Source organism: Desmodus rotundus, chromosome 3 (assembly GCF_022682495.2).
Source record: "Desmodus rotundus isolate HL8 chromosome 3, HLdesRot8A.1, whole genome shotgun sequence".
In the NCBI taxonomy this organism is placed as follows: domain Eukaryota; kingdom Metazoa; phylum Chordata; class Mammalia; order Chiroptera; family Phyllostomidae; genus Desmodus; species Desmodus rotundus.
In genome coordinates, this window is record NC_071389.1 from 88825921 (window position 1) to 88850787 (window position 24867).

Here is a 24867-nt window from a genome sequence, read left to right on the forward strand (position 1 = left end):
TTGAGCGCCGGTGGAGGAAGGACCCTCTTCCGCTTGCAACCGTTTTAGTCTCCGCCCCTCAGAACGCTGCTTGCTGAAGAAGCACGTGTGCTTCTGAATGGAGCTGGTCGCTGGTTGCTACGAGCAGGTCCTTTTTGGGTTCGCTGTACACCCGGAGCGCACGACAAGCGGCTGCCGCGAGGTAAGAGCCGATTCGCCGGAGTGCCGGAGGTGTGGACGGGGAAAGGTCAGGTACGGTTCCTGTACGGCCAGGGTAAACGCAAAACCAGAGGTGAACACACTGTGTCACTTCTTAGGGATTAATTGACAAATCAAACTCAGGAAACTTAAGGATAGGTTAGCTTTTTAATACATGGAACAGGCAGCCCTGGCTGGTGTTGCTCAATGGATTGAGTGCTGGCCTGCGAACCAAAGACTCGCCGGTTCGATTCCCAGTCCGAGCATATTCCTGGGTTGTGGGCCAGGTCCCTAGGAGGGGGAGCACGAGACGCAACCGTTCGATGTTTCTCTCTTTCTCTTTTCCCGTCTAAAAATAAGTAAATTAAAAAAAAAACATGGAGCAGGCAACTCATGAAACAAGATAATGCCTTTCATTCATGACTGCGGTGTACAAAGGAAGGTGGCATTTCTGTGAAGGAGCAAATGGGTTGTAGATTATGTATTTAAGGGTGGCTCCCATAAATTGGCAGCCAGTTTACATGTTTGCTCTTTCACTGAATTTCTGTCCTGGAGTTTTACAAAATATTAGAGGTGGATCAAGATGACACCAGCTCATTATTGCATCCTTACTGTGAGGCCACTACTAGCAACGAAGGTGGAAGGAAGCCAAGGGTATGGATCCTGTACTGGATACCTTCCCGGCATAAAGGGGCAAGGACTGGAAGACAAATGCATGGAGAGAAATTACAACAAAATACAAGTATTTTATAAGATGTATGAGTTTAAAAAACGAATTGCCTGTAGTCAGACAGGGTACACACAGGACTAAAAATAAGATATTTTAGTCCAGGACTATTTTTTCACCTTAGCAATCCTAGGTATCTCTTAGAAACCTATTTCATTGAGGTTCATTCTTTCTCTGTCTTTTTTTTTTTAAGAAAAGCAATCTTTTTTTTTTTTTTAAGACTTATTTTTAGAGAGAGGGGAAGGGATGGAGAAAGAGATAGAGACAGACATCAATGTGTGGTTGCCTTTCACAACCTCTACTGGAGACCTGGCCTGCAACCCAAGCATGTGCCCTGACTGGGAATCGAACTGGAGACCCTTTGGTTTGCAGGCTGGTACTGAATCCACTGAGCTACACCAGCCAGGGCGCATTGAGTGTTTCTTAATGGAGGAATCAAGGTGTCAGTCTTGAATTAACCAGAAAATTGGTAGTGTGTGTTTTGATTAATTGCTTTTGTTTATTTTCTGCTCTGTTTATTAATCTGCCTTTGGTTGAAAGGTGACATGTTTTTAATAATTAAAGATGATGCTACTAATTGTGTTCTCTTTGTAATAATGTTGTTTACCACGTTCCAGATACGTGTAACCTCACAGCAGTCCTCTGAGGCAGATACAGTTATACTCCTGTTAGAGATGAGGAACCTGACATTGAAATATGTTAAGTGCCCTGCTCAAGGCCATATAGCTAAAATTTGGCAGACCTGGGACTCAGATCCCTGGATACTTGAAGCTCGTAACCATTATCCAATACTGCTTCTACACCTGGACAGACAGTAGCCCCGATAACCAACATTCCTTCTGTAATACTGATTTATGGCCATAGTAGCCCCCCCCCCCCCCAAGGAATGCTGTGTCTTTACTCAAAAGAGGTTCCCTGGGTTTTTATTGACAGAAGGACTGTCTCTTGCTGGAGTTACTTAAGAATTAATTTACAATAACATAATAAGTATGTTCAAAGAAATCAGGTGGGTTTTTTCTTCTTTGGTTTGTTTTACTAATACTTTCTGTTGCTGTCCTTCAACCTGAGAGGTGTGTGTGCATCCGTTCTTTGCACTCAACCAGTCACACTTCTCCAATCCGAAAGTTACTTGTCAGTGACTGTAGAGTTCTTGAAACTTCATCATTAGTCAGTCTCTAGGGCTTACATTGGTACTAATGGAAACATACTATTAATCCTGTGTATTTTCCTTTTAGGACTTGTCATTATAGTTATCCGTATATGACATTCTCTTGTTTCTCCTACAGGAATGGCAGCTCCATTAGAAAAAGGACTTTCGTTTCTTGTGTTCGCTGCTGTATATCAACTGTGTAAAGTGATGCCAGGCACATACAGTCACTTTGTTTTTGAGTGAATAAATTCAAATAAAAATTCAACATTTGAATAAATGAACAGTTTGTGAGTCTCACATATGAGTAAATGCAGTAAGGGGTTAAGTATTTGGATGGGAACTTAAAAGTCCTTGTAGTCGAACCTGAATGGTTGTTTTGGAATTATGATACTCAGCATCACAGTTCCCTCTTCTTGCTTTAGCTTCCTTATTCAGTTATTGGGTTCCTTATTTGTTTTAATCTGCATATCACTGGATAGTTTTTTTCTCTGTAAGATCTGCTGTTAGTTTTCATGGGACGTGAAGCCACTTACCTGTTTCTGGAGAACTATGGCATGGCTGTGACATTCATTATATGGTTTACTCTTCTGCAGAAATGGACTCCTGTGGCTGACTTCACTCACCATGCCCACACGGCCTGCTTGTCAGCGGTGGCTGTAAATAGTCGTTTTGTAGTCACTGGGAGCAAAGATGAAACGATTCACATTTATGATATGAAAAAGAAGATAGACCATGGCGCTCTGGTGCATCACAATGGTAAGAAATGATACCCTTTCAGATAATAATGTTGAGGTATTACTGCTTTATAATTTGACTTCAGTTGCACAATTCAGTAACCAGATTCTGTGCTAGGAAATACAGAAATGAGAAAAAAAGTGTAGTTCTTTGTTCTTACGGTGTTCGCAGTCTGTATTGGAAGATAAGGGAACCACTTAAATCAGTCCGGAGGGAAAGGGGAGGAGATGAATTTTCACTGAAAACTTTCTTAAAATGACATCTGAATTACCTTGAAAGAGAAATACCAGCCCCGGGTGGTGTGGCTCAGTGGATTGAGTGCTAGCCGGCAAACCAAAGAGTCACCTGTTCAATTCCCAGTCAGGGTACATGCCTGGTTTGCAGGCCAGGCCCCTGGTAGGAGGCACATGAGAGGCAACCACACATTGATGTTTCTCTCCCTCTCATTCTCCCTCCCTTCCCCTTTCTCTAAAAATAAATAAAATCTTTCAAGTTGGAAAAGAAATAGCATCTGTTAGCCAAGTGAAGTTTGCAAAGAGGGAGAGCAGGCAGCATGAGGAGCACAAGTAGCAACATCATGTTGACAGCTACCTGTACTGAAGGAGTATCATGTGCCAACAGTGCCAAAAGTACACTTGTGTTTTCAGTTTATAGAAGAGAAACCGTAGTTCAAAGATAGTACATGACTTGCCCAAGGTTACAAAACAATAGAACTAGAACTTGAACCTAGGTCTAGAGCCCATGTTTTTAATCACTGGTGTGCATGGGGAACTGTAAGCAGGTCAGTGTTACGAGAAGGGTACAATGAAGGTTGAAGTGGCTGGAGAAGTAGATGGGGCCAGATGGGGTCCTTGAGAGAAGATTAGGGATTGAATGGGGAGGAGAGAGTGATCAAGGTTTGAGCAAAGTGCTGGCAGTTAGGATATGAAAGAGATGCTGACTAACTAAGCAAAAGTACTTACCAGAGCCGCCCAATCGAATTTGGAGGCTATGGATTTAGTAATGTGTTTGCAGTAAGCTATAGACATTTATATAGAGCAAGGAAAGTTATTTGGTTTGTGTGGAAGGATTAAATTATAGGGGAATTAAGGATTTTGGTGAGAGCGTAGGTTTTCAGCCTAGAGAAAATGGGTTGTTAAGGTCTGTAGATCTCTGAAATAAGAAAGCAGGTGGAGTGTGATTGATGGTAGGCATGAAAGGGCTGGCAAGATGTGAGGTTGGGTCAGAAAATAGATTCTTAGAGTTCAAGAGTTCTGATGTGGAACAGCTCTGAACAGTAACAGTGTCCAGGCTGTGGGTGTGACGGAATTAAAATACAAAGAAGGCAAAGGTCAGTAGACTTGAGGAAGCCAAGAAACAGTGATTCTCAAGTCACGGTCGGGTTTTCCACACAGATGGTATATTGCCCAGTATAGTGGCAGGATCAAGAAACAGACTAAACAGGTAGTTGTTTTTTTTTCTCTCAGTATTGAACATTATATGCTATTTTCATTGCATTTTCCCAGGAGACAAAGAATGAGGGGTTTAACATGTATCAGAGAAAAGGGAAAATTGGAAAGGAAGAACACAATTAGTAGAGTCAGTTAGGTATGTACATAGTTCAGGGAAACTCAGCCATGGAAGTTGTTTTCCTGCAATTAAAGGCAGATAAGACAGGTACCCTTTTTTCCTATCCTGTCTTCATATATTTCAGAAGTTCCACCCCAAGCATTGGTGTCTAGCAGTAAATTAGAAGTGGTCAATGTCTGTCTTATGTTAGATGGTCCCTCACTACTTTGACACGTATCTTGTTTTTTGACAGAAGCTAGGCTTTGAGTCATTGCAGCATAAATTTCTTTTCCTGTGTCTTTCAATCCCAGTTTGTATGAGAAAGCCGCCTCTCTTTCTAAGGCTTAGAAGAAATAATTTAAACAAAACTAGTCTGTCCAAACCCACTGGTACAGGTGTTCAACAATAAGAAAAGGACTTACAGTAAGAGTTTGGATGGGGGATGAATGAAGTAGGGCCCCTGATTTCCTTTACTCCTCATATAAATTGTGGTTTTCCATCTGTTGTCTAGATAAGCTTTTTCCAGGGAGTAGATGGAGTCATGGGCAGGAGTGGAAGATACGGGAAAGCAAAATATCCAGAGTAAGAAATAGGACAGCAGGGAAACAGAAAAACATGAGCAAGGATAGCTAAAACCTCCCACTTTGAAGGAAAGCTGGTATGTTAGCCCGTATAGTCTTAGTACGGGAATGGGGGACTGGTGCAGACTCATCAAAGCTCTTTGGCTCTTTCAATATAAAGGGCAAATGTAAAGGATTGACAAGGAGGTATGCAGGTGAACACTAGTGACCCAGGGGTTCACAGTGTTATTCCGTAAATGACAAAATAATATTGTCAATACATATTTAGGTTTTGTGGCCATATGGTCTCTACTAGGATTTATTCACCTCTGCCTTTGTATTGTGAAAGCAGCCACGCGTATCTTGTAACTGAATGAGTAAGGCTGTGTTCAGATAAAACTGCACTTACGAAAACAGTGCACCAGCCAGATTTGGCCTGCAAGCAGTATTTTGCTGATCCCTGAGCTACAGGGCAGTGAAGCTGGCTGACATACCATCAAAGGACAGGGAATTTTACTTGAGGGCAAATGTATAATGGCATGGACTGCTTTTAGGAGCTAGAGGAATGCTGGGTTCTTCCATCAACTCACCTCCCTCAGCCTTTTAATATTTGAACTATGGGAAGGAAAGAGGGCATAGTGGAAAAGTTTAACATGTTAAGTTCTTAGGACAGTAGATGAGAATTGTGTAGAAGTTGAATTAAAAATAGCTCTGGGCTCTGGCCTGGAGGCTCAGTTGGTTAGAGCATTGTCCCATGCACCAAAAGGTTGTGGGTTCGATCCCCGGTCAGGGCACATACCGAGGTTGTGGGTTTGATCTCCAGTTGGGTCATGTGCAGGAGGCAACCAATTGATATTTCTCTCACATTGATGTTTCTCTCTCACCCTTACTGTCTCTAAAATCAGTAAACATGCTGTCAATGAGGATTTAAAAAAAAAAAAAAACAGCCCTGGAATGTGGATGATTGGGTAGCTAACTGTTCAGAATGTATGGCTGTACATTTCAGCTTGTTACCCCAGGTTAGCTGCTAGCTGGTTAGTTTTGTTCGACTTCCCCGTCTTACCAGTTCTCTCCTAAATATATGATTATGGGAATGGAGAGCAAGAAAGTAAACTCATCAGTTCAAATCTATATCTAAAACTGAAGAAACTGCTGAAAATACTTGAATAGGCTTAAAACTACTGTATCAAAAAGTTAATTTTTTCACTTAAGTGTTAACATTCAATTCAGTAATACTTATATTTGATATTTTAGTTATCACAGCATAGCGTTCAAACCAGAAATTATATTTGTGTTCAGAATAATAATTTTGAATATTAATTTTGCCTGTTTTGTTTTTCCACAGGCACAATAACTTGCCTGAAATTCCATGGCAACAGGCACTTAATTAGTGGGGCGGAAGATGGGCTCATTTGTGTCTGGGATGCAAAGAAATGGGAGTGCCTGAAGTCAATTAAGGCGCATAAGTGAGTCCTGCCCTTTCTCCTTGGCGGTCTCCAGGTGCCAGTCAATTTGAGGGCTAACTGTTGATTTCCTTTTAGAGGACATGTGACCTTTCTTTCTATTCACCCATCTGGCAAGTTGGCCCTGTCTGTGGGTACAGATAAGACATTAAGGTAAGTTATAATGCTCAATAGCATCTTTACTTTAGTTGTGATCTTTGTTCTTCAAGTACAACAGGAGCCCACCAGAATATTGTGATACAAGGAAAGGTTGAAAGCTAGTGAACCTTTTTGTAATGGTAGGGAAAAAATGACACGCTCTATATGGAAACATACACATAAGATTTTAGTCATTGTGAGCTGCGAAGTGTTTTAGAACATGAAACCTTTTGAAAATACATTAAATGTATTAAAGGGAAGTGGGAATACCCCTTTAACAAGTTAATCTTGAGCATAAATATTTTAGCTGCAGCTATAGGAAAGACAGCAGTTCTTCTGAACAGCCACGTATTTAGTAAATTGACATTTGAGTGAGTCTTCTTTATGCTTACCTTAAAGCCTCGTAAAGTTTGTGACTATGCCATAAGTGAGCTTCTTGTTTTACAGAACATGGAATCTTGTGGAAGGAAGATTGGCATTCATAAAAAATATAAAACAAAGTGAGTATTTTTGTTTGGAATGTGTTTTAGGACAACTTGGTAGAATATGAATACACACACACACTAATACTCATGTGTGTGTGTGCACACATTTATTTGCCTACACGATGGTGGTTACCTCTGCGAGCAAATGCTTTGGGTTACTTTCTTCTTTCATTTTAGATTGGGATTCTTGTGGCTCCACCACCGTCCAGCCCTATAATCTTTAGTGATTCTTTGAACCCAGTTTATTGTCTAAAATTGAACTTGCAAAATATGTATTATGTTTGTTGTTGAGTATTCAGTAGGATAATAGATGTGAAAATGTGCAGTATAAATATTTGCTATTGTAGTATTCTGATTATTATTTATTTATGAAATGAAAGGTTTTTTTTTAACTTATAGATGCTCACATAGTGGAATGGTCCCCAAAAGGAGAGAAATATATAGTTGTCATACTAAATAAAATAGATGTCTATCGTCTTGACACAGCATCTGTTACTGGCACTATCACAAATGAAAAGAGAGTCTCTTCTGTTACATTTCTTTCTGTAAGTGATCAGAAATGAGTAAGTTTAGTGTGTATATGATGGTAGGAATTGTTTGACATTCTGGATTACTCATTCTTTTTCTCTCTCTTAGGAGTCGGTCCTTGCAGTGGGTGGAGATGAAGAAGTTGTAAGGTTTTTTGATACTGATTCATTAATGTGTCTCTGTGAATTTAAAGCTCATGGAAACAGGTATATTTTGTTTTTCCAGTTTGTTGTGTATATGGGTACAGTCTCAAATGTCATGTGCAGTAGTTTCATACCGCAGGATATGTTTTTATGAACAGTTGCAGGGATAGACACCTGCATATATATGATGACTGGAGTCTAAGAGGATGGTAGAAGTGGCTTGGCCTTAGTAAACGCAAAAGTGGCCAAGTTGTCATCAGGACTAGTCATGTGCACAAAATACAGTTCCAATAATTTCATTAGTCTTGGGCCTAAAATGAACCATATTTGAATGGGGGGGGAAATTAAACAGTCTTGAACTTCGCTTCTGACCACTCTTGCCTTTTTACTTCATTCCCCTTGTCTGCTTTTTCCTGTCTTTATTACCCCATTTGGTTTTCCTTCAGAAGAAATACAGGACATTATAGACTTCTGTTTTGTGCCAGTCTCTGTTACCTCTTACTACTCACTGTGTTTCTAGGGGTAGACCCTAAGTCTCAGTACGTAGTTAAGTGATTTTGCCAAGATGCCCCAACTATTAGCCAACAGAGCTGGGATTCAGACCCAGTTCTGTCTGACTCTGTCCCTGCTTTTTCCACTATAATTTTGAAAAAGGTGAAAATGTAAAGAGTTATACTTGAGTGTGTTTTTATTTGCGTGCTATACATCTTAAGTAAGTCTTAGTTACTATTTTCTAAATAATAGTTAGGTTTTAAATCTCTCTTTGTAAACACTCAGAATATTGCAATCACTGTACAAACCTACTTAACGTTATCAGGGAAGGGGAAATGGGACCTCAGAGATAAAAAAGCAACTGTTTTTAAAAAAAAAGAGAGAACTTCAGGGACACTGGCTCTGAGGAAGGTGCATTTCAGGAACGGAAGACCTGTGCTATAGATTAAAGTGAGTCAGATGGTGCACAGCATTGTAGGCCCTAGTGAAAAGTTTTGATTCTATATTGAATAAATGCCTCTGTAGATTCTGTTATGTTAATTTCTTATTATGGAAAAATTTAAAGGCAGATAGACCAGTGTAAGGAAGCAGCCCCTATAGACCCACTATCCAGCTTCAGCAGTTGTCAATTTATGCTCAGTCTTGCTTCTTAAATATTCCAGTCACTTCCTCCTTTCCTGTGTTATTCCAGTACAAATCCTAGCTTTGTAGAATTTTAAGCCTGGGACTAACATGTTTTGATTAACATTTAAAAAATTGTTAGGGGACAAAAATGGAAGCAGAGAGGCCAATTACACTACTTCATAATTCAGAACAAAAATGATAGTAGCCTAGACTAGGGTTGGTGGCCCTGGAATGAGAGGAATGAATGTATCGAAGGAAGACTTGATTCATCTTTTTGTCTGTCTTTTCTTTCCATACTGAACTTGTATTTTCTTGAGATGAGGGGCTTTGTTTTCAGTATCTTTATTTCCTTTGTGATGACCTGATTATAATATCATCATCATCATTTCAATTTTTTAAAAGATATAGTTAATAGTTTTATTTTAGAATTTAGATCTTGAAAAATGACTCCCTGACTCATGGGAAGTGAAGCACAGTTACTGAAAAATCAAGAGCCTGTGTGCATAGAAACTTATTACAGTATCATGCTATTTGAAGAAAAGATCATTTGTGGTGTGCATAGAAACTTATTACAGTATCATGCTATTTGAAGAAAAGATCATTTGTGGTGTGCATAGAAACTTATTACAGTATCATGCTATTTGAAGAAAAGATCATTTGTGGTGTTAATATTTCTATTCTAGGGTAAAAGACATGTTCAGTTTTGAAATTCCAGAGCATCATGTTATTGTTACAGCATCAAGTGATGGTTTCATCAAAATGTGGAAGCTTCAACAGGACAAGGTCGGTGTCTTAGCACAGCATCAGTACACTGTAATGCAGGTCTTACTATCGTATTGCCTTGAGTTAAGTGACATGGGATTCTTTCTTAAGGGTCATAGAGATCTTGAAACAAGCGCTTTAAAAGTCTTTCAGGTGTGATTGATATTCATGATTTTAAAAGTAGGGTGCCATGGAGCTGCCTTGGGTTGGCATTGGTGAATCTGTGCTGGCGGGATCCCAGAACTCCTACTTTTTCAGAGAGGTTCTACTTTCTTCTTTTTTGTATATTGATGTTCTCTGTAATATTTTGTTGGGGAAAATACTGCCATTACTAAATAAAAAAAAAAATTGGAGATTCCTGATTAATTGTGGAACCAACAGTAGTTTTGAACCAGATAATTGGAATATTAAATTCCCTTCGATAGCCTCCCTCTCCTAGACAGTCTTGTTTATCCCATGAATACGGTGTGTTAAGTGCTTGCTTTGTTCACAGTTCTTTGTTAACACCTAGAAATGAACAAGACATGGTCCCTTTCCTTAGTGAATTTACAGTTTCTGAGTAGTCAGAAATTGGCTCTGTGAAGGACATAGCCAAATCAATCAAGAATCAAGATAATAGATTTCTTCTAAACAGCATTATCTTATTCTCAAGAAAATACAATGTTTTAAGTTAAGGAGTTGATTATAGAAAAAGAAAAGTAATTATTTAAAATTCCCCTATGTTGTTACAAATTTATCTTGCTTGTTTTAGAAAGTTCCCCCATCTTTACTTTGTGAAGTAAACACTAACGCCAGGCTGACATGTCTTGGAGTGTGGCTAGACAGCGTGACAGACCCAAAAGAAAGCCTTCCTCCAGCTGCAGAGCCTTCTCTAGGTAAATGAAATTGGTAATTTAAAAAAATTGAATAATCTGTTACCTCTTGAATTACTGAACTGAAGGAGACCCAGATAACTTCACTTTATATTGTCAGCCTGTGATTCGTTTTCAGTGGGGAGAAACAATCTTATATGCATTGTCTTATGTTTCAGTAAGTAAAGAAGAACAGTCCAAAAGCAGCAAAAAGGAATCTGGTGATGTAGTGCAGGAAGAAGAAAGGCAGTCAAAACCTAGCATGAAGAAATGCGGTTTAACTGGTGTTAGTAAGAAGCCAACAAAAGGAAGTGGCCTGGTGTCAACCAAGAAGAGGAAAATGGTAGAAACGTTGGAAAAGAAGAGAAAAAAGAAGAAAATATGAATAATGCAGTGAATTCAAACTTCTGAGAAAAAACGTTTTAGATGGAATTATTATTTTCAAATGTACCTGGTTTTTCTGCCAAGTAAAAGCTAGGAATTTCCTCTTTTGGAAAAAATGTATAACTTAAAAAAAAAATCACTATGTCACTTTTGGTTTTTGTTTTTAAACAGTAGCAAAACTTTTTAGTAGGCAATATATATATCATGATATATTATGTTAATGTGTAATAGAATTTTTACTTTTGTGTAAAGCAAATAAAGGTCTTTCTCAAAATAATGTAATGTAAAGTAATACAAAAATCACAAATATCTTGAACACATTCTTACCAGAGGTAGGTAAGAGAGTTTAAGATCGGGGAAAATGACATTTCTTTTTTGTCCATTTCAAGCCATAAAATAATTTTGTAGCTAATCTAACAGGTAGTTTTAAAATGAGCCTGTTGATTATACTGTCATCATTTCTTACCTTCTTTCCTCATAGATTACTGGATGTTTTGAAAAGACGGTTTTACTTAGGCGGGCCCATGTTGAATCCCTCCTGATTTGGCAAAATCAGATATCTGACAGTTGGACACTGGAAATGCCACTCTCTTCAGAGGGAATCACTTAGGAAGTGAACCAAACCGTGTGTCTGACATTCCAGTGACCTTTGTTAACTTATTTCAGGCCTGTAAACAAAGATGAAGATAGGTTTCTTTTTTGTTTTGTTTTGTTTTCAAGACTATTTTCTTAAAGAGTAGTTCTGGGGTTATAAAATTAAGAGGAAGATACAGAGACTTTTCCAATGTCCCTGTAGCCCCTGCCATTGTCGGCATCACTCACCAGAATGGCATATTTTTTACCAAGGATGAACCTACATTGACACATCATCAAGTTTAACTTGGGAATCACTTTTTTCTTAAATCCTCACCTGAGGACACCCTCTTAATTGCTTTTAGAAAGAGAGGATGGGCGAGAGAGAAATGTCGATGCAAGAGAGAATCCTCAATTGGTTGCCCCCGTATGTGATCTGACCAGAGATCGTCTATACCCAGGCTGAGGATCAAACCTGCAACTTATACATGTGCCCCAACTGGGAATCAACCTGCCCCCTTTTGGTTACAGGATGACGCTCCAGCCAACTGAGCCACACCAACCAAGGCAGGGGATTACTTTTGGTGTATATTGGTTTGGACAAGTAATTTAACGATGTATCTATTAAAATTTACTGAGTTTTCACTGCCCTAAAACAGCTGTTTTGCCCATTCATTTGCAGATCTGACAATCGCTGATGTATTTTTATGTCTCCATAGTTTTGCATTTTCCATAATGTAATATAGTTGGAATCATACAGTATTGGAGCCTTTTTTGATTGGCCTCTTCCATTTAGTAATACGCATTTAAGTTTCCTTCATATCTTTTTTGTTGCTTGATAGCTCATTTCTTCTTATTTAAAAAAATTCTTTTTGAAGATTTTATTTTTAGAGAGGGGAGGGAGAGAAAAAGAGGGAAAGAAACATTGGTTGCCTCTAACATGCCCCTGATCGGGGACCTAGCCCGCAACCCAGGCATGTGCTCTGATTGGGAATTGAACCAGCAACCTTTTGCTTTGCAAGCTGATGCTCAGTTCACAGAGCCACACCAGCCATGGCAGCTCATTTCTTTTTGGTGTAATGACATTCTACTGTCTTACATAAGCACCACAGTTTACTATTCACCTGCTGGAGGACATCTTGCTTCCAAGTTTTGGCAGTTAGGAATAAAGTTGCTGTATTCACATGCTGGTTTTTGGGCGGACATGTTTTCAACTTACTTGGGTAAATAAGAACATAACATGGATGCTGGACTGTATGATAACAGTATGTTTAGTTTTTGTAAGAAACTGCTGAACTGTCTTCCAAAGTGGCTGTGCCATTTTCCCACCAGCAAAGTGAGAGTGGCTGTTGCCCCACATCCTCACCAGTGTTAGGTGTTGACAGTATTCTGGATTTTGGCTGATCTAGTACATGTGTAGCAGTGGTATTTCCTTGTTTTAATTTGCATTCCCCCAATGACATGATTTGGCACATCTTTTCATATGCGTACTTGCCATCTGTGTATCTTTGGTGAGGTGTCCAGAGGTCTTTGGACCATTTTTCAATCTGATTATTTTCCCACTGAGTTTTAAAAGTCAATTGTACATTTAGGGTAACGATCCTTTATCAGATATGCTTTGAAAATATTTTCTTCCCATCTGTGGCTTGTCTTCTCATGATACCATCTTGTAGAGCAGAAGTTTTTAATGAACTCTAGCTTATCAGTTATTTTTTTCATGGGTCATACCTAAAAACCCTACACCCAAGGTCATCTAGGTTTTCCCCTGTGTTACCTTATTGGAGTTTCATAGTTTTGCATCTTACATTGAGATCTACAATTCATTCTGAGTTAATTTTTGTGAAAGGTTTTTGTGTATAGATTTTTTTTTTGCATGTTTTTGGCATCATTTGTCAGATTCTTTGTTTCATTGTGTTGCCTTTGTCAAAGGTCAGTCAGCTCTATTTGTGGTGGTCTGTTTATGAACTCTATTCAGCTCCATTGATCTATTTGTCTGTTCTTTTGCCAGTACTGCACTGTCTTGATTATTGCAGCTCTATTGTAAGTCTTAATGTCAGGCAGCATCAGTTCTCCAACTTTGTTCTTCAACATTGTTTGCTATTCGGGGTCTTTTGCCCCTCCATGTAAACTTTACAATCAGATTGTCGACATACATAAAATAACTTGGGATTTTGATTGGGATTGCATTGAATCTGTAGATCAATTTGTTAAGAACTAACATCTTTAAAAAATTTTTTTTAAATAATAAGAACTAATATCCTGACAGTATTGAGTTCTCCTATCCAGGAATGTGGAATGTGAGTATCTCTCCATTTATTTGGTTCTTTGATTTCATTCGTCAGAGTTTTGTAGATTTCCTCATACAGATCTTAACAAATTTTGTTAGATACCTAACTATTTTATTTTGGGGTTTGCTCATGTAAATGGTGGTGTGTTTATAATTTCAAATTCCCCTTGTTAATTACTGGTATATAGGAAAGCAGTTGGTTACTTTTGTGTGTTAGCCTTGTATCCTGCAACCTTGCTGTAATCACTTAGTGCTGGGGCGCAGGTGGCAAACACAAGGCCCGAGGGCCCGATCGCCCTCCACCTTGTTTTATCTGGCCCGGCACCTTGTTATCCAGCCCAGCCACACTTAACAGGTCACTTAACTGTTAGGGAGTAGTTACATTTATACAGTCCTAAAATTACATTCGGCCCTTTGAAAGCAACCAGGAGGCTGATGTGGCCCCCTGTGAAGATGAGTTTGACAGCCCTGTAAGCTAGGGCTTTTGTTTTGTTTTTTCCTGATTCTTTCAATCCTGTCATCTGTGAACAAAGACATTGTTGTCTTTCCCAATCTGTATACCTTTTATTTCCTTGCCTTTTTGCATTAGCAAGGACTCTAAAAGGAATAGTGGATTTGGTTCTTTTTAAAATTCAACTTTTTATTTTGAGATAATTGTAAATTCACATGCAGTTGTAAGAAATAATATAGATATATGTACCTTTACGCAGTTCCCTGCAATGGTAACATCTTGGAAATTATAATAAAATATTATATCTGGGAAATAGAAATGATACAATCAAGATGCAGAACATTTCTATCACCACAGGGATCCCTCATGCTGCACTTCATAGCTACTTCCCTCCTGCATAGCTGCACCCACCTCAACTCTTGGCAATTGCTTATCTGTTCCTTATCTCTAATTTTGATGAAATTACAATAAATGGATTATACATTTGGAGGGCATGATTTTTCCACTCAGCGTAACTGGGAGATTGATTCAGGTTAGTGCATATCTAAGCTAGGATGTGGTTATACTACAGTTAACATTACATGTTAACCATCTGTTGAAGGACATCTAGTTGTTTCCAGTTTTAGAAATTATGACCAAGGCCCCTATAAACATTACTGTGTAGGTTTGGGAGAGCTTATTACTGCTGGGAGCAGATGGGAGTTCTGCATCTTAGCACGGTCACCACTAACACTGGTGGGGAGGGGGCTTGTTATCAGCCAGTGGGGGTGAAAGAGCGAGAGCTCCCTCCTTGGTCTTTTCTGACATCACCCAGCTGGAGGGTTTGGATACCTTACTGCCTCTTGAGGGTGAAAGGTGAGGCTCCAATTAGGCCTTTGCTGGCATGAGTTGGGGTGGGGCGGGGCCGCAGGCTTTTTTTTCCCTTGTAGTGTTTGGCTGGAGTAGAGTGGTGGTTGCTTGAAAATTTTACATCCTGCAAAGCTGCCCCTTTTGTGCTCCTTTGGCTAGAAAGAGCTGGATTTTGCTGGGCCTGTCCATATCCCCCTCGCATTGTTGGCATTTCTGGGCTGCCAATTCCTTCAGCTCTGAAACAGTTTAGGGAATTCACTACCATGATGTTCCTGTGGTTCTGGGGTCCTCAGTTACTTTGCCTTCTCTCCACCTTTCTGAATTCTATATTATGTGATCTATATAGGATATCCATGGTTTCTGGGTGTTCTCAGGAAAAATAGGGGAAATTATGTCTATCTTCCCAGAAGTGGACATTCCCTGAATAGAGTTAGATTGAAAATTGATACAAATAATATCCGTTATGCCATTCTCTCTAGAATAATGTGAGATCAGCTTATTATAAAGAAGCTACTTGATGAAGCTTCCATATATTTAATTCCAGTGTCCAGAAAGTGTATATTACAACATGATTGAATATAATGCATATGATAACATTCCCAATAGCTGTTAATTATTGGTGGGAGCATTTAACTGAAATGATGAAACTCATTTTAGCCTCTTCAATTCATTTTCATTAATCTTAGGGTAAGACCTTAAATACTTAGATTGTATATTGTGTGTATGTGTTCTTAGGAAGCGTGGACTCCTGAAGTCTTTTCAAAATATCTTACTGTTCCCTTTGCTTTTGCATGACGTCATTGGACATGATTGCTCATGAATAATTCTAGTTACTTTATTTAGCTCATCTCATCCAAAGTGAAGATGATGGATAGGAGGCTATAACTAGAAGAGTGACTGTTAGCTCCCCTGAGTGTTTTCAGTAAGCCTAGGAAAGAGAGTTGGGAGACCTGTGTTTCAGACCTGACTCCATCACCAGACTGCCTGCATTACCATCAGCCCTCTATCCTTTCTGCCCTCGGAGCTTGCTATTAGCCTGGCATATCAGCCTGTTCCCATTTGTACTTCCCATCACCATCCATAAATTTGTCATTCGATTTGACAAGTTGTTCATGAAACTAGCAGATGTCAGTGGCAGTGCAGCATCATCTCCCTGTAGATTGACGTTGATCTATCAACCCGGGTTATTAAAATACCTCTCCCATAGAGTGTAGGTGCTGTCATATTTTAGCTAAACAGCCGAAGTTAGCTTGCTTCTTGATTTACAAAGTTAAGCTTCAAAATGTCATTAATTTGTCAATGGCTGACCCTTTAAAAATTTGACAGTTGCAAAATAGATTAAGATTTGGGGGTATTATGGGTGGAGTATTTTTTTGTTTTCTTTCATTTAGAAAAATGTTTCCTTTGAGAACTGGGGAGTTGCTTTGTAATTACTATTCTCATGTCTAATCTCTGATACAGGAAAAGAGATACAGGGAGAGCTGCCTAGTGATTAAAGGCCAGGGGCTCTGAAACTAGGTAGCCTGGGTTCATACCTTGGCTCTTTTACTTACTTCTGTGTGCCTCAGTTTTCCTGTCTGTATGAAGATGACAGTCTTTCCCTGCCTCATAGGATAGTTATGAAAATCAAATGTGTCAATACGTTTAAAGCCTTTGGAACAGTGCTTAGCGTACTGTCAGTAAAGGCCAGCTGTTACTACCATTATCATTTTAGCAGTAGGAACATTTTTTGTCATTTGGACAACAGATGTTAGCAGATATCTCTTACCTTGATGTCTGAGATTTCAAAGTGGGCAGGGGTGGCAGAAGAAATATAAAGGTGAGATCTGTGAGTTTGGTATGATTATAAAAGGTGAGTCTGAGTTTGAGAAGGAATATATATATAACTTCCGGGTTTTTAGGTGTGTAAACTGGAATCTTTGGTGTCAAAGTTTTTGTAGCAATTCAGGATAGTAACTTCTATGGGACTTCATTGCAGTTTGGAACCTCAACCTCTTTCCTGGTGCAGAGAATTTAGTTGGACCTTCCATCTGATTCCAGTTTACTTAGATCCTTTGGGTCCAGGTTTCCAGAATCTGGGTGCTCTCAGCCACCATTATACCCATGGCAGCAAAGGTCGTGGTAGAAGTGAGGTGCTAGTAATAAAAGTATTGGTCTAAAAATAGGAAGGGGTTCTAGTGCTCAGTGAGGCTGTTAAAGCCTGAAGAACAAATCTTTCCACTTCCTATTCCACCAGCCTTGATTCCAAACATTAGAGAAAGGAAGGATGGGGAGAAAGTAAGCAGGGAAGCAGGAGACATTAAGAGGAGAGAAATGCTCCTTTAATACTTACCTCCGCCCTTTCCTCACACACTGCAACTTGTAGCTTTTGGTTTGTGAAAAACCTCAGCACCTCTGCAGAGCTTTAAAGAATAAGTAAAAGGGAGTTGTGGATCAGAATCAGGCTGCCAGGATTGGCAAGGGCTTTAAAGTTCACTGCTCTAGCCCTGTCTTTTTATTTTGGAATAATTTTTGGTTTACAGATAAGTTGCAAAACTCAGTCCCCATAGACCCCTCATGCAGCCTCCTCTACTGTTAACATCTTACATAACCATGGTACATTCATCAAGACTAAGAAATTAACATTGCTGCAATACGGTTAAGTAAACTACAGTCTTCGAATGTCAACAGTTCCTCCACCCACGTCCTTTCTCTGTTCCAGGATCTGGTCTGGGATACGACCCTGCATTTACTTGTCTCGTTTCTTCGGCTCCTTCAGTATGTGATAACTTTTCTCAGTCTCGTTTTTCATGAACATGACAGTTTTCCTCTTTAAATTGTGGTTAAGAATATAGAACATAAAATTTGCCATGTAAACCATTTTTAAGTATACAATTCAGTGGCATTAGTTACCAATCTATCATCAATATTTCCATCAATAATGGGTATAGAGGAATTCTATACCCATTAAGCAATAAATCCCCATTCACTTCTCCCTTTAACCCCTGATAACTTCTAGTCTACTTTCTATGGATTTGCTTATTTGGAACATTTCATATAAATGGAACTATACAATCGTGTCTTTTTGTATGTGGCTTATTTCACTCAACATAATGTCTTCAAGGTTCACTCATTGCAGCACGTGTCAGAATGTCATCCCTTTTTATGGCTAAATAGTATTCTGTTGTATGTATATAGAACATCTTGTTTATCCGTTCATCTGTTGATGGATGTGGGTTTTCCCCTCTGGGCTATTGTGAATAATGAACATTGGCATACAAGTCTCTGTGCCCCTGTTTTAAATTCTGGGTACATACCTAGGTGTGGAATTGCTGGGTCATATGGTAATTGTATCTAACTTTTTGAGGAATTGCCAAACTTCCACAGTGGTTACAGTATTTTACATTTCCACTTGCAAGACACAAGGATTTCAATTTCTCCACATCCTCACGAGCCCTTGTTCTTTTCTTATAGCCATCCTAATAGGTATGAAGTGATATATCATTGTGCTTTTGATTTGCATTTTTCTAATGACTAATGATAAGCATCTTTTACATGCTTATTGGTCATATGAATATCTTCTTTGGAGAAATGTATATGTAAGTTCTTTGTCCATATTTTAACTAGGTTGTTGTTGGCCTTTTGTTGTTGAGTTTTAGGAGTTCTCCCAGATATTAAAGTCTTACCAGATATCATTTGCAAGTATTTTCCCCATCACAATTTTTATTTCTTTATTTACTTATTTTTAGAGAGAGGGGGAGGGAGGGAGAAAGAGGAGAGAAACATCAATGTGTGGTTGCCTCTCACATGGCCCCCACTGGGGACCTGACCTGCAACTCAGGCATGTGCCCTGACTGGGAATCAAAACGCCAACCCTTTGATTCACAGCCCATGTTCAGCCCACTGAGCCACACCAGCCAGGGCTCCCATCACATGTTTTTAATGCAACGCGTTTATAAACTATTTTGGTTCCTTTTGACACTTTCTTCTGATAGGCCCATTGCCATTGCCTTCCACTCTCATGCCTTCAGCTGTATGGCTCATGGTGGGTCAAACCTGTTCTTTTACACATCACCTTTTACCTCGAGCCACCATAATGTGCAAAGCCCAGTCACCAAGTGTCTTTGTTTCTCTCCTCTCACTTGAATGCTTTTACGAGGAATCCTATTTTGCTCCTGAATGAGTGTCGATGGTCTAATTAAGAGGCTTAGATTGCACCATCTAACTTGGGCTATAACAAAGGCAGCAGGGTTTTTTATGTGGCATTGAAAAAAAATACAGTTGGAATGCACATTTGCTTTTGAGAACATTTGATTCTATTAAAGATTACTGCATCTGTAAACCAGAGGAAAGCTTTTAAGATAAAAGTATAAGTAAGTTAATAAACAGTTTGTTAAACATAGGTAGAATTCATAAGATGGGTTAAGGTAAGTATTTATAGTAAATAGAACGTGTTCAAGGTAGATGGAAAGGAATAGAAGGTCTGAGATACCCCGTATTTATAGGTCATAAACATACACAAGACATCTGAGCACTAAATATTCCCCAAACGTGAACTGCAGCATCAGCATAAAAGGGTTGTCGGGTCGAGAACCGAAATTTTGTTCAACAACGGAGACATTTTTTCTGTGAACAACTTGGTCGAGAACCGAATTGTTTGGGATGGGAGATGTTTGAGAACCAAGTTTTGACTACATGATTATGCAATAAAACACACTGCCCTTCTGCAGGCCCACAGGCAAAGTGCAGCTATGGACCAGGCTCACTTGTGCCTACCTCCCTCTGCTGAGCAAGCAGGTGTCACGGCATGGATGCTGGCGGGGTTTCCCTCTGCACCTCTCCTTGCTCAAACCTTTGGTCTTCAGTTTTGTCAGGAAGACTGATGTGGACGGGAGTGGGGGGAAATGAACATTGTGTGACGCAGGATTAGGTAGCATGGTTCTTCCACCTGGCTCAGAGCCTTTCCTGTGATTATTTATTTACTCCACCTCTTTCCCTTGCTTCTCCCATTGTTTTAAGTTTAAAGATGTGATTCGAGCATTTTAATTCTTGTCTGTGAGCCCTTCTGTTCTGTGACCTCTGGTAGATCTTGCCTGTTAGTGTACTTAGAGGCCATTGCATTCCCCACATGCTAATAGTTCATATTAAAATATGTAATTCACCTTGGAAGAAGCAGGTTTATTTTGTGTCCTTTTTTCTCCTAGGAATGTATAGTTTGCATATAGTTTAAACCATCTTAGGTATTGAATTATCTACTTTGATACATATTCTCATTACAAACTCACTTCTCAATATATAGTAAAGCTACTTATGCCACTCACATGCCACCTGTATCTTCCCTCTTTGTTTGTTTATTCAGTAGCCATCTGTGCTCACCATGCACCAGGCACTACCCCAGATTCTGGGGGCTGAAAGGAAAAACATGGTTGACCCCTGCCCAGAGGACAAAAGCTTCAGTAAATAGCTTATTGCATGCATTAATGGCCTGCGATGGTCCAGGCAGCTTGATGACTTTAGGAAAAGAGATTGCATTTTTGGACAAAAATAAAAAGGCATTTCTGGCAGAGGGAACACAGTACTATCTTGCTACCAGTTAAGAAAGACTCTTAGCCGCAAAAAACAATAACTATGACTATCCAGAGGAGGTAGGTTTATGACAAGAACACAGGTGTCTGACAGAAGCTGGGGCAGGAAGAGAACCAGAACCAAGAAAGAGTCAGGGTGTAGCCATGCAAACCTCTCCCTCTTGTTTGTCTCCAACTCTATGCATGTTGTCTTCATTCTTCCCTTGCAGACCAGGCTCTCTCTTCTCTCTCTACATCTACTCATCTCTTTAGCTACTCACCCATTATGTGCCAGGCACTATTCTAAGTGCTTCATAAAAATCCGCCCTCAGGGAATTTACGTGGTAGAGTAGGGAAATAACTATACATTTAATAAGTTACATAGCATATGAGGAGGTGAGTGACGTGGAGAAACATAAGCTGTGGAGGGAAATGCAGATGAGTTGCAGTTGTATGAGTTGCCATCATACAAAGATGATTCAGGAAGGCCTGGTTGAGGTAACATTTGAATAAAGATTTACAGGCCCTGAGGGAAGTAAGCATCTGGGCAGAGGGTTCCTGGAAGATGAAGCAGCACGTGTGAGTGCTCAGTGCTGGGAGGTGGGAGCAAGGAGGCTGAAGCAGCATGAGCAAAAGGCAGAGGAACAGCAGCTGAAGGCAAGGAGGAGGGTGTATAGGGCTTTTCAGGCCCTTAGAGGACATAAGGAAGCCCCTCTGGAGGATTTTGAGCTGAAGAGTGACACAGTTGGGCTTGTAACAGCACTGTTCTGGTCACTGTATAGAAGAGACTAAAGGACTTAGGGCAGCCCACTCTGCCAGGTACTAACCTTATACCAGTTAATTTCCTTCTCCCTTAACTTCCTCAATGTGTAAAAGCAGGAGATAATAATACTCTCTGTTGATAGGGTTGGTATAAAGATTAAATGAGTTCACCTACATAAAGCACTTCGAACAGTGTCTGGCATATAATAAGCACACTATGATTTTGCTCATGTTACAGCTGTAATGTGAAGACCTAGAAGCATGTGGCATATAGCAGAGTAAAAACTAGGCATTTTTTCATAATCTCACTAATTTATTGGAGAAACATTTATTGAATGGATAATATTCTTTAAACAAAGCTATAAAATACTCCTAAAAACCTAGCAATTGAAAATGGAACTCATTTCCTCACACATACTTGGTCACACCTCTAGGGAATCGATCCACTTGTCAATGGCAAATGTAACCCAGCCCTGTTGGGAAACTGGCAGGCGCCAGACGGCACACAGGAGCCAGATCCATGGATAGGCTTTCCTGTAGGAAACCAGGCCTGCATTGTACCTAGGCTGCTTTCAGGCTTACTTTTGCTAAAACTTCCTCACCCTGAACTGAAGCAGCAAATGTTTACTGCATATCTTTAAAGTAACTTCCTAAAGCCTGTGCTAATTCCCCCAAGGACAGAGTGTAACCAGATCAATCACTCTTATCGTTCCCTTGCATTTGCAACATTTTTTTCTTTGTTAATCTGTAAGAAGTAATCAGCAACATTCTTTCCTTTGTTATCTGTAAAAAGTAATCACCTAAAGCAAACCTGAGGATAATGAATGAGAACCTTATTTGATGTATGCTATTAGAAATCAATAAAAGCCTGTCCAGGCAAGGGTTGGGGCACTGTCTCTCGGAGAGTGGCTGTGCTATCCCTTTTTCTCCACAGGACTTCTGCAGTCCGTGTGAATTTGTTCATTGCATCCACAACACCATGGACCCCGCTGGTCGGAGTCCGCATCATCTGGTGCCTGGAACAGACCCAGGGCTGCCAGCTGTTGTTACAAACAACACACCAACTTGGTTGGAGTGCATGCATCAGATCAGGTAAGGGCAGATGACACCGAGTGCTTTTCGGTAAGGTTGTAGGGTGATGCGTATCCTGGCCAGCAGGATCCTGTGTTGTGGCAGCAATAGACAAATACACACGGACTACAGAAATCCTGTGGAGAAAAAGGGACAGCATGGCCGCTCTCTAAGTCAGAGAGAAGGCCCCCACACCTCCACCTGGACAGACTTTTTTAGCTTTTCTGGGCACATTACTTCGAGGATGGACCTCATTTACTATGCACAGGTTCACTGTAGGTGATTACCTTTTACAGACAACAAAGAACAGAATGCTGGTAATTACTTCAAAGAGGATGTTATAGCTCAAGGGGGAAAGTGGTTGAACTGGTTACACTCCATACTTGGGAGGTTTAGCACAGACTTTAGGAAGTTACTTTAAAGATACTCAGTAAACATTTGCTACCTCAATCTAGGGTGAGGGAGTTTTAGCAAGAGCAAGTCTCATAGCAGCCTAGGTACAATGCAGGCCTGATTCCCCACAAGAGAACCTCTCTGTGGGCATGGGTCCTGCCTGCAGAACCTCTCACCCAATGGCTTTTCCAAGTGGGAGTTGCGCCACATTTCCCACGCGTGGAACAGTTCCCTATAGTAGGGTATCTTGGATTTCAGAGAAAAAGGGATTTCTTCCAAGGTTGCCCTCTCTTGTGGCTGCTTTGCATCTGTACCCTCTTTAGTAAGCAGGAACCTTGCTCCCCCCACCCCACCCTAAGCATTTGCTGCATCTCATGGGCACAGGCAGAGTAGTTAAAAGCCACAAGGGTGCCTGCCACTGGAAGACTCCAGTGAGAGGATAAGCTGGAACATGAACCGGGACAGAACACTAGATTTCCTGCTAGCCACAAGCAAAAGTCCACGCAACGAGAGGCACACTGTAAAAACACTCACAAGCCCATCCCCCGCAGCACAACCCCCAACTAGGTCTAGGCTTGGGAGAAGGAGCAAAGACTTTCCCTTTAATCAGCTTTAAAAACAGCAGCTAATTACAGGGCTATTTATAAGCATCTCAGCAGATTCTTTCTTTCAGGCCACCTCTTGCAGTCCTTTCAATTTTGCCTTTTCCCTCCATCCGCCTGCATATGGAAAAGCAGATAGTGAATGAGTGTTTCGGTTTCAACCAGACTCCAAAGATTGCTTTCCAGAAGAATTTAGTGTTAGTCACAGGTTTTGTATGAGAGCTTTTGGCATTTGCTGAGCTCTGAAGACAAAAGGCACTTCCTCCCGTTGAGAAATCAGGTGTTTCCACATGAGTTGGAACCTTGCGAGGGTGTCTGGGATCAATTCCTGAGACGTGCAGGGGCCTTATAGGGACCTCCAAGATGACTTAATATAATGTCTGGCTTGTCCGGAGAAGTGCAATATAAAGGTTGGTCACCTAGCACTTCGAGTCCCCCCTTGCAGTCTTAAACACTTAGGGGAGGACCCGAGACTCATAGGCTGGGTTAGGGTACCTGGAATGTCCAGTACCCCTCTCCCTGTCTTTCACCAACAGCACATGTTGCCCCACCACACTATATCCCTCAATAGCTAACTAGCTAGGGTTCAGCACAGGCGGCAGGGTCTGAAAACACAACAATCAAAAGTAAAAAGGAGCCTTTTGAAAGCAATAATGGGCTCCGGTTTACCTAAAGAGCAGGAAGTCTACCTGTGTGTGTTACAGCTGCTCCTCTGGGGAGCTGGATGTAAGGTAAAGGAATAGCACCTCATTCAGCTTTTACAAGCTATAAAGGAATACTACCCTGCTTTTCCTGACAAAGGAACCTTAGATATTGAGGTTTGGGAAAAGGCAGGCAACAAGTTAAAATCTTTACAGGACAGTGGTGTTTCTGTCGGAGTTCAGAACTTACTAACTTGGGGGCTAGTTAGAACTGCTCTCCTGCCCATATGGGCTTAGAAACCGGAGCTAGTCACAGAGGAGGATGAGGAGTATAGTTCAGAGGAGGAAGTTATATATGATGTAACAGGAAAACAGGCCATGGAGGTTCTGCCTACAGCCCCACTGGAGGACCTGATGCATAGTCATCGCTCCTTGTCCCAACTCTGGGAGCGTTCCTCTTTGCAGGGTGTGTCACCACCAAGACAGCCAGAAAATTCAGACAGATATCCTATCAGGGCAATGCAACAGTGCCTTCGGCAGACAGCAGAGGCTGGGGATTTGGATGCCCTTTCAGCCTTCCCCATTATAGTTAAGGGTCAAAGAAATGTCCATGAGCGCATTCCGTTTTCTCTATACAAGGATTTAAAGAAGAGCATTAAAGAAAATGGGCTTCAGTCTCCTTATACTGATGGGCTATTTCAAGCCATTACTGACAGTTATAAAATGGCCCCTTGGGACTGGATTGCCCTCGCCAGGACTGTTTTGACTTCTGCTCCGTTCACTGTCTGGCATTCGGAATATACTCAATGGGCTGGCACCCAAGAGGCTGAGAATGCACAAATGAATAATCCAGTCACCCTCCCTATGCTGCTTGGGTCTGGTGGTTTTGCCACTGCTGCAGACCAAGCCAGGCTTGATCCTCGTGCTT

General features: G+C 40.6%; 1 protein-coding gene across 2 annotated transcripts; it reads left to right on the top strand.

Annotated features, from left to right (window-relative positions):
- The first annotated feature begins 42 nt into the window (after window positions 1-42).
- On the top strand, window positions 43-14502 carry PAK1IP1 (PAK1 interacting protein 1). 2 transcript variants are annotated; one of them, XM_024552392.4, is made up of 10 exons: window positions 43-181; window positions 2648-2810; window positions 6243-6363; window positions 6439-6513; window positions 6946-6998; window positions 7383-7528; window positions 7620-7717; window positions 9454-9553; window positions 10284-10407; window positions 10563-14500. In XM_024552392.4, exons 1-10 carry the CDS (start codon window positions 98-100, stop codon window positions 10766-10768), a joined length of 1170 nt encoding a protein of 389 aa, XP_024408160.2. In that variant the 5' UTR covers window positions 43-97; the 3' UTR covers window positions 10769-14500. The 2 variants fall into 2 exon arrangements, with proteins under 2 accessions (XP_024408160.2, XP_053777015.1); XM_053921040.2 differs by lacking the exon at window positions 43-181 and adding an exon at window positions 263-2341 and having other exon boundaries at window positions 10563-14502.
- Window positions 14503-24867: the final 10365 nt, after the last annotated feature.

What these genes read in the sequence shown, in the direction of transcription:
- PAK1IP1 (XM_024552392.4), top strand. Translation starts at nt 98, where the DNA reads ATGGAGCTGGTCGCTGGTTGCTACGAGCAGGTCCTTTTTGGGTTCGCT. An exon ending in CGCTCTGGTGCATCACAATG is followed by an intron (nt 2,811 to 6,242) that starts GTAAGAAATGAT and finishes GTTTTTCCACAG; the next exon opens with GCACAATAACTTGCCTGAAA. An exon ending in AAGTCAATTAAGGCGCATAA is followed by an intron (nt 6,364 to 6,438) that starts GTGAGTCCTGCC and finishes ATTTCCTTTTAG; the next exon opens with AGGACATGTGACCTTTCTTT.